This window comes from Carassius auratus, unplaced genomic scaffold (assembly GCF_003368295.1).
Source record: "Carassius auratus strain Wakin unplaced genomic scaffold, ASM336829v1 scaf_tig00215868, whole genome shotgun sequence".
In the NCBI taxonomy this organism is placed as follows: domain Eukaryota; kingdom Metazoa; phylum Chordata; class Actinopteri; order Cypriniformes; family Cyprinidae; genus Carassius; species Carassius auratus.
Window position 1 is genome coordinate 237,927 of NW_020528283.1, and position 10,190 is coordinate 248,116.

A 10,190-nucleotide genomic window follows, 5' to 3' on the forward strand; every position below is an offset into this window, starting at 1 on the left:
CAAACCTATCTTGAGTACCAAAAGAGCCATTTGGGATTCCTGAAGGCACAGAAAGTGCTGATATCGAGGCCTGTAGGGCAACGTGTATACACTGGGGGTCTTCTAATTTTCACACCTTTTGCACAGTGGGTTAAGCTGTAATCTGCTGAATTAAATTTGTTTTTTAGTCACATGGTCAAGGAAGGGATGAAAGAAGACTGTAACTGTTGCCCTGGCTCTCTCCTTTGCTGGAGCTCTCTTCTCGGGGCTCTGCTCGCTCTCCATCTCCCCTCTCTCAGGTAATATTTTACATGTTGGGTACAATTAGCTATATGTTTTACCACCCTTCATCTATTTTGTAACCAATTCTAGTGTAACCATAACAAAATATTGTTATTAAACCATTTCAATTATTAATTATGTGCTAACTAGTACTGATTGAATATTAACTTTCAACTGCTACTTACTGCAATGCAATATAGTCACTTAACAGCAATGTTTTCCCACATATTTAGCTATTGTAGCTGCGCTTATTTCCGTTGTTGGTATAGGCCTATGTGGCAGTGGGTGGTAACAGACTAGAAATGTACAGTTTTATGCCATCGTGCTGACGTTTCTTTAGTCTCATTCGGCAATCGATACAGCCCGAACCACTGCAGGAAAACTACCTTTACAAGTCTGATTACATTATTATAATTGCTGTTAATAGTGTTCCTCGTCTGTTTGATTACGTCTTAATTGGATTTTTCCATACATTTCTGCCATATGTACATAAACTGAGTCACCACTGATAAGCTACTATTAAATATTATAGAAACATTAATTTTCTGTAAAGTTGCTTGGCAATGATTTGTATCGTAAAAAGCTATATACAAATAAAATTTAATTTAAATGTTTTTATTTAAGATTAAAAAAGTATAAAAAGGGGCAATTTCAATGTACTTATATTAAGATATTTCATAATTTTGAAGTTTCAGATATTGTGCCACTAATAACCACTTTTAAAATTTAAAGTAAAAATAAACATTTAGAACTTTTTTTATGATTTTATGATGAAATTGATCCAATCACTGATTGCTTTAATGCCTTTATTTGATTTGCCATTGCTATGCAACGGTCACATAGTTAATGAAGCGCCAAAAAGTCAGTAAAGTGCTTTTATTAAAGTACAAACTTTTTTTTTTTTTGGTGTGTGTGTGTGTGTGTGTGTCAGATATACATCACAGTTTACAAATGCCTTCAGAACTTCATCAACATGCTCAAACAGGATACTTTCGCTTGCTTTTTGCAGCATGACAATTAACCAAGATTCAAACCAACACTAAACCTGATCCGGTAAAGACCATTAAACATTTTGGCAATTAGTTTGAGTTAAGACTTATACCAAGATACCAAAAGTTAAATTAGGTTTTAAAGAAAGAAAGAAAGAAACAAACTGAATTCTGTGTACAGGAATAATGATATGTGGATAATCGTAGCCAGAACATTTGATTTACTCTACATTGTTATTTAAATGCAGCATAAGAATAAATACAGGAAACTAAAATCAATGTCCTGTTAATAAAACATCTCTATTATAAATGCAAAATTGTGGCTGTCACTATCCTCAGAACCTGGTTCACTACAGGAAGAGTAAAGCAATATAAATGTCTATTTAAGGTGACAGAAGGTATGGTTAAAATCGGTTCAAGCACACGCCGCTTCATACAAAAAGTAGTGAGAGATACTGCAAGCTTTAAGTCAATACTCAGATGTCTTTTGAACCTAACAAGGCTTTACAGAAAGAAATCAACAAAAGAACATTCAAGCCATCAAGAAAAAAAAAAGTGTCAAAATAAATAGCTACAACAGGAATGAACAGCGAGAGATTCCCAAAAAGAGCAGGGCAGGTTCATCCACATTTACCACATCAGAACCTCAGTCAGCAAACAATGCTGTCCAACCACACACATTCCCACAGACAACCATCATCTGAAAAAGAAAAAAAAAAAAAAAGGCTGGTTTTCTTGTCACACATTAGTCCTTTAGTGTAGCATGAGGTTTGGTTGGAGCCAGAAAAGTGACCCAGTACTGCCACATACATGCTTTGCATTACAACCTAAATTATTGTATCACTTTACAAATTAGGCAGACTAAAAGCCTGAGGTGTACTGGCTTACACTGGACATCCCCTTTCAGAAATATTCCGGTCTGTGTGAGTGCCTCTTACTCTGGTGAGGCACGGCGGTGTGATTTATTGCCTTTACAGTAGAGATGCTTCAGTCAGAAATTGTCCAATGACAAAAGCTCACAGGCTGAGAATGGTACCGTCCTACTGCTGTGTGTAAAACATTCATTTCTTTCACTTTTCTTTGCTGTGTCTATAATGGTTTTTAAGGAACCAACAACTGGTGAATATCAGTTGACCCCTGAGTAAAGTATTAATATAAACCTAAAGCTAATGTTAATGCAAAACAACCTTTTCTGTCAAGAAAAAAACAATAAAACGTTATCTAGGCATTACTGTCAAGACGTACAAACTCACAGGTCCATGTTTGGACTGTCAAAGACATCACAACCTTTCTATCACACAATCTTAGAAAAGCAGCACTGGATTTCTTTTCAAATACATGCATGATCATCTCTTTGAAGGAGGAAAAGTACATGGAAAAATGCAGTAAAATCTATGAGTGAGCATGAAATAAATGTTTTCTTAAATTTTTTTTTTAAGGATAAGGAAGCAGAACCTTACGGATGTTGACTCCAAATTGAATATGTAAATATGTATACTGCACGAATCTGAAGAAGGGTAGAAATAAAAATGTTTAATGGTTATGGCAATAGCAGGAACTCCCTTTGTCTATCCTTCCCTCATCTTACTCTGTCACTTTTCTGTTAAGGAGAGTTGTAAAATCCTCTGTAATTCCTCTTCTTCCTCCTTCTTTTTCCTTTCCTCCTCCTCCTGTGCCCGGGCCGAGAGCTCCATAGCCAATCGCAGATCAGTGTCGGGGCTGGAGGTGGAGCCAGAGCTTGAGGGTGTGGTGTCACTAAGGTCTACCAAAACTCCTTCAGACCCAGATCTGTGGTCATGTGACAGAATGAGACTAATTAAGAAAATGCACACAAGAACAGATTGAGAGATCACCCTTCCCATACTTTTATTCTGCTCAAAAGTTTATGGTCAGCGAGATTTTTTAAAGACGTTTTTGAAAGAAGTCTTAATATATGCTGTGATGGCAAAGCTGGGTTTTCAGCCGCCATTACTCCAGTCTTCAGTGACACACGATCTTTCAAAATCATTCCAATATTCTGATTCGGTGCTCAATAAACATTACTTAATGAAAACTGTTGTGGAAACCATTATAAATTTGTCTTCAGGATTTTTGATGAATAGAACGTTTAAACTATCTATATATTTTTCTTTCTATATAAATGTTTTCTAACATTATAAATGTCTTGATTTTATATACAATATAATGCAATCTTTTTAAGAGTATTAAAAAATCTTACAGACCTCAACCACTTGAACAGTGTGTGCAACACTATTTCCTCCTGGAAAAATAATTTTGAAAACATAAAAATTACCCATCACTCAACCGGTTCGTCATGGATTGTGTTGTCTGTCCATCGGAATCACTCCAAGTGTCCTAAAACAAAACAGCCAGCCAGAGTGTGTTTGAGACCCACATGATCAAGAAACGCACAGAACACACTAAGAGGAAGCTCTCGGACCTGTGAATTCAGTGCACTGGACTCAAGCAGGCTCTGCTGAATGGCATACTGGAGCAGCTCTTCATCATGACTGACTGGGTTGTAATTGCGTGTGTTGGGGTGGCGGTAGCCCCCTCGGTGGTGATACTGCGCAGGTGCCATGAACACAGATGGACACACCTTGAATGGAGCATGTCCTGAACGAGCAAGTAAACATTAAACACATTAGGTTTTACAATATTCATGTTATGTTAGAACATTTCCCTGCTCAACCAACCAAAAAACTCATTCCTCATTCCTCAAAATGTCTGCGTTTTTATTTTGGAATGGATGAGGAATCAATATGTTTCCAAACCTGAAGCCTCGTCTCCACAGTTCTCTTCTGTAGGTGTGGGTGTAGAAGCGGACTGGTTGGAGTCCAGAGGCTCATTTGTACTGCATTTGTTGAGGTTTCCGAACGTGATGCGGGCATTCAACACATGGTACAGAGGGATTTCTGAAGAAAACAGAAACAGAATTAATCCCGTGATCTAGTCAGCAGCATGTTTAGTTTAGTAAAAACGCTAATTTTACGCTGGACAGGGTTTAATTTCAGAACTGAGCAGCAGGGATGTTTGTTCCTCTTTTTTCATTCTCTCACTCACCGATTTTCACAGGGAAGCCAGGGGGAAACCTGAGGTTGATGAAGTCCCTGAGTCGGGCGAAGTGAGTGCTGGTGCGAGCCATCAGGTCAATGATGGGAGTGACCTGCTCCACCAGAGACAGAGGATGCTCCTCGCTCATCCACAGGGTGCCTTTAAACCTGAGAGGGGGTCGAAGCACCAAAACTCAACCATTTCTTCAATTATAATTCTGTGTAATAAATTACTTATTTACATTTAATTATGTATACATTTTTATTTTTTTATTTTTTAGTGAGCCTTACTTCTGTGTTCTGATGGTGAGCTCAATGGGTCGACCGATGTCTCTGCCCTGCAGGTCAAAGTTGGGGTTAAAGTACTCCTCTGGAGTAATAGCTGTGGGGTTTGTGGCAGTGGCAAACTCCATAGTCATGTCCTGTAATCATACATGGAAACAATCAATACAGAATCCTTCCAACTTTGAAAAACACAAGTATCTCAATGCTATTTTTTTTTAAACTGTACACTTAAAAATGTATAAATTCACTGAATTAAAATTCAAAAGAACAATATTTATTTTCAAGCTAAATGTTCCACAAAAGCAGATTTGTTAGGTACAAATTTTAAATCAATCCTGTTCAAAAATGAATAAAGTATTTTTACACTACGTAAGTGGAACATGATGAAAATCGTCAATGTGATGAATTATGACACCTGAGGAGAACTGACTTGATTCATTCAATTAAAAACACCTTGACACTTATTTGTTAAAAGTAATTTCTAATACGTTTTAAAAAAGGAAATAAAACTATGTCTAATATGGCTCATTTATTTGTGAAAAAAGTTCATACATTGGTTTAGAGATGTCACTTTTTATATCAAATTCATTGACATTCAAAAATGTGTAAGAGTGGCTAAAGTGCCCAAATACTTCAGAAGAAAACAAATTGACTGTGTCTGGTTTGTTTGCTCTTCTTACCCCTTGAGCACCGATCTGTTGTTCTACAGTGCCGAGTAAAGACTCCAGAACGTTCCTTTCACCTGTTGAGATCAAAAGTATCAGTACTTGATATTAACCGGTTAACATAACAGGGAACTGCAGGGAACTACTGACCCTTTACCACTGTCAGGGTGCTGGAGCCCGATCTAGAACCATTTCATGTATTTTCATCGCCAGAAAAAATACTGGCTAGAAAAACTGGCTTCAAACTGACCCCTACAACCTAAAACCGATTATGTCAGAGGACAGGGGACAACAGAATGTCAGCACTAAATAAAGTTTTCAACAAGGCTGACAATGCTCATGCAAAAACAAAAACTATACTACTATATTATCCCAAACTATACTGTAGTGTTAAACGATACCAGAGTTAGTAATATACTAGTTATGAACTGTAATAATGTTAATTATATCACAGTTCGGTCAAGTGGAAACAAAGGGGGATTTGCAGTTCCCGGTCGAGCACCAGCACCATTTTGGTAGAAAAGGGGAATGATATTTATAGTGTAAATCTTAAAGTGGGTTAATTACTTTTTATCCTGGTCTTCTCCTCATCTGTGAGGTGCTCCGTCCTGGTGCGAATCACAACGTTCACATTGTTCACTGAAAAAACCTGTCAAAAGCAGCAGCATCACCCACAGGAAAAAGACACATTTGTTTTTCTTTCCAGTGATTCTTAATGGTACTGTAGTTCATAAACAGCTGGTCTCTTGCTTACCTGGGCTTCAAATCCATTTACTACTTCTGTTCTGTCTGACCTCCAACCCCAGATACCGGATTTAGACCTGAGCACAGAATACGTTTTTAATAGCATATTCAATTTTATTCTTCAGCAGCAAAAATGTGTTTTATGTATGTTTAGTTCTGTGTATCAAACAATTAGTCACAGTGCAACAATGTACAAGGAAATCCATGTGTGACACTTTTCATATATATATATTTTTTTTATCATTGAACATTTTTTACATTAAACCTTAAGACGGAACAATGAAATGTGAAAAATCAGGTTATATTACATTTGAAAATATATTACAATAGAAAATGGTTATTTTGAAATGTAGTAATATTTCACAATATTATTATTTCTACTGTGTTTTTCATTAATAACACACAATAAGAGGCTTCTTTTAAAACCAATAAAGTCTCCTTGACCCCAAACTTTTAAATGGTAGTGCATTTATTAGATGGAAATCTTATATCTAGGGCCATACCTCTCAAACGCGATGTCCTTCGTGTCCAGATATGTGTTGACAATGGGTGTTGTCAGCCTCTTGGCTACTTCCTGCTGGGCAGGCTGCATGGAGTCTAGTGTGACGTCCTCAATCTCACGGGAGAGATCAAAGCGCTCAGTGTCCACCACTTCGTCCTCGTGGTTAACTTCCATCAGTTCGGTGCAGTTGTCTGTGAGTATGCACATGCAAAGTCCACATGATACTGATCAACTACAAATAAACATCAGGCATTTCACTCATCCTCAAATGAAGTGCATTCGTAAACATACAAAGGTGAAATAAGAATTCAAAGCATACCAAGAACCCCAAACCAAATTAATGTGTAAACCACAGACTGTCAGAACGAACGATTAGACCTCTTTAAAAAATAATGCAATTATAAACACATGCAAACAGGCAGAGAAAATAACCTTCTCCTCTAAAGATATAGCTTCTTCTTCCTCTGATCCATGTCATGTTTTCAAAGCCCAGCAAGGTGGTGTCCACTCTCAGACAGGCCCCACTCTTCCAGATTCTGCACACGTCGCTGGGACACACACGTGATACGAGAGGAACTGGAGCCAGAGCAGAAGCAGCAGATGAGGATCATTCTACAGCCTACTGAAGCCATAAGGATTTATGTACAGAAAAGGTGAAGGAAAAGGAGCACTTACTCCAGCTAGTGAACTCCCACTTCATCTCCATGTAGAAGTCTGGAGACTAGGACAAAAAGAGGTTCATTACACTTCAGGCCCTTTCACATGACTCACATCTGGGCTTCAACGCACCTCTCAACTCAAGCATCATGCACCACTTTGACCTCCATATAAAAAGTGTTGCAAATAGCATAAAGAAAGGCAATTTTATGAGGTTTCTAGGCAGTAAGAAAGCAAATGCTGTACACAGTGCATAGTGAAAGTAAAACAAAAAGGTAACATATTTGAGCTTAGAACAGAAAATGCACGTGACAAATGAAAAAAGTCAACCTGATTGCTTTAGTAATAAGACATGAATATCTGAACACTTCAACTATCATTCAAAAGCTGGTTGGTGTCAGTAAGATTTGTATTTTATTTTTATTGAAAGAAATGAATACTTTCATTCAGCAAGGATACATTAAATTGATCAAGTGTGTCGGTAAAGACATTTATAATGTTACAAAAGACTTCTATTTCACATAAATGCTGTTCTTTTAAACTTTTTATTGTTCAAAGAATGTATCACAGTTTTCACCAAAATATTAAGCAGCACAGCTGTATCCAAGTCTGATCATAAGAAATGTTTCTTAAACACCAAATCAACATTTTAGAATGATTTTTGAAGGACACTGAAGACCGGAGTAAAAATGACTGCTGAAAAATCACAGACAAAATTTATATTTTAAAATATACAGAAAACAGCCATTTTAAACTGTGATGATATTTTACAAGACTACTGTCTTTATTTTTGATCAAATAAATGCAGCCTTGGTGAACTTAAATGACGACTTTTAAAAAATATTACCAAATCTTACCATCCTCAAACTTTTAAAAGATCATGTATATTATACATCAGCTCAAAATTCACCAAAGTAATAAACAAAATCAATTGGTAGACGCACCTCTCGGATCTTGCAAAGTAACTCTGGAACACCACCCAGCGCAGTGGAGGCTTTCAGATAATCCCGTCGCTGAAGAACCAGCAGCACCATCTCTGGATCTCCTGTGCTGACTGCTTCCTGCAGCACTGTACAGACAACCACAGCCATACACCTGCTTTAACTGGACTCTTATTTATCTTTATCTATAGGCTTGTAATGGAAATGCAAACATACTAGCTTATATTATATAGTGCACTATAAATCACATAGGACAAAAAAGACATCTGCTAAATGGCCAGTAAGAGTCTTCAAGGAGGTGATCATTAAAGCATATATAACAGTGCATCCTGAGAAAGCAGGGCCAGAGGCTTTCACTGGATGGGAAATCTACTGATGTGCAAATGGTCATAGTAGTTGCAGTGGTATTTGGGGCCAATGCAAATTACTCCAAAGACTGCTGTGGCTTTACTGCGAAACTATCTGATGTCTCATCACTGTAAAAGACCTAAAAGACTAATGTGCAATTCATGTTCTCTATTCTCACCTGTCCAATTTTTGCCATTCTCTTTGGAAACATCTGCACCATGTCTGAGCAGCACTCTCACCGACTCCAAGTGTCCTAGTGAGACGGCCAGGTGCAGAGGGGTCCGGCCCCTGGGATCCACCTCTTCAATGTTACTCTGAAATGAGGCAAATCTTAGTGAGGAAACCGAGAAGGGCCGAAAATCATGAGCATTGCAGTTGAAAATGAAAATGGAAATGTGGAATGCAACTGTCAATAACAAAAATGGTCATGATGTCTGTCATATATACTGTATATAGTAGAAATATTCAATCTTTTTAAGATGCCATGGACATTCAAAGATGAGAGACCCCATCCTAAAACTTAAAAGGCAGCTATATCTTTACATCAATAAATTATGTAATTGTCAAATAAATCTGTAAAATATTATTTGGAAAATTATAGTTTCTTACATGCTACATCGTTAAAAAAAATATACTTACCACAGTTCTGCACGGCTAGATGTATAATTTATGCATTTGAATACAAATGTATTTATTTTGTTTATTCTTAAAATTTCTTACTATTAGTATAATCTTGCTATTTATTTATTTTTACTCCAGGTTTTTCCACGAACCACAGCAAAATGAAGCTTTACTTATGTTAAGATGAGCTCGCTAGCTCTCCAATGCAATGACATCGTTAATAAGTGGAGCATTTGTAGTAATATCCAATAATGTACCAATTCCAATTTCATTAAATTATTAAATACATGATAAGCATGCCATGAAATCCAATGGAGGCAGAAATCCCACAACAGTTAACAGATTATACCATCAGCAGTCTACATACATCAGCATTTACGGACATCCCACACATACCGTCTGTATCTCTTTTTCCAGCTTCCTGTAATCATTCTCCCAGACCAGGGTATGCAGTGGAAACCTAAGGCTGAAATCCTCGACGCTGGCAGCGGTGGCGGATAACATTCTGGCTCGATCAAACTCTCCGTGTCTCCCCTCCGAAATCAATAGCCAGCCAGCGAGCTAGCTACTGTCATGAACCATCAAATCTCTTCATGCGTTTAATTAACTGTTGATAATTATGCAATGACTCTGACTATTAAACAGGTGGATTATAGTAAAGAAGACGCCGAAAACGCAACCAACTTTTTTCAAAATAAACTTTTGAAAAACAAGGAAGTGGCAGGTTGAGACTATTTGGGCGGGGGTGTATCCAGTCATTTGACAAATCTTTCCTCCAAATCCTTTTTCATTTGATTGTATTTATAAATAATATCCTCGATATAAAATATTAGATAAGAGACTAATTATCTATATATGACCTATCAAGAAAAATAGAAAAGGGGAAAAAAAATATTTATTTATTTTTAAATGGAAAAGCCCAACTCCAGACTAAACCATTTCATATGAAGGAGGGGAGGTCGTGCCATAAAATAAGGCTATGTTAAGTCAATAGTGAATTATTGGAAAATTATCCAATAACGAAAATGCTCTCAAATGAAACATCAGTAAATAATCGTAATAAACAATTCGCTCGCCTGTGGGTAGGCGCGACGCCTCGTTGTTTTAAATGATCTTCAGCTCAT

General features: G+C 37.2%; 1 protein-coding gene across 1 annotated transcript; it reads right to left on the bottom strand.

Annotated features, from left to right (window-relative positions):
* Window positions 1-1,122: 1,122 nt before the first annotated feature.
* Window positions 1,123-9,918, bottom strand: ankrd13a (ankyrin repeat domain 13A). The gene is made up of 15 exons (XM_026261438.1): window positions 9,463-9,918; window positions 8,624-8,759; window positions 8,101-8,225; window positions 7,175-7,220; window positions 6,932-7,075; window positions 6,501-6,690; window positions 6,008-6,074; window positions 5,821-5,902; window positions 5,269-5,330; window positions 4,595-4,725; window positions 4,314-4,471; window positions 4,025-4,165; window positions 3,691-3,866; window positions 3,544-3,605; window positions 1,123-3,038 (listed from the first exon to the last, which is right to left on the bottom strand). Exons 1-15 carry the CDS (start codon window positions 9,568-9,570, stop codon window positions 2,843-2,845), a joined length of 1,824 nt encoding a protein of 607 aa, XP_026117223.1. The 5' UTR covers window positions 9,571-9,918; the 3' UTR covers window positions 1,123-2,842.
* Between the last annotated feature and the right edge of the window lie 272 nt (window positions 9,919-10,190).

Bases quoted from the DNA above. Each gene is read 5' to 3' on its own strand.
- ankrd13a (XM_026261438.1), bottom strand. From the start codon at position 9,570: ATGTTATCCGCCACCGCTGCCAGCGTCGAGGATTTCAGCCTTAGGTTT. The intron at 7,076-7,174 runs GTAAGTGCTCCT...CTCTGGCTCCAG, and splicing joins GTGGGAGTTCACTAGCTGGA to TTCCTCTCGTATCACGTGTG. The intron at 4,726-5,268 runs GTAAGAAGAGCA...GTATGATTACAG, and splicing joins AACAGATCGGTGCTCAAGGG to GACATGACTATGGAGTTTGC.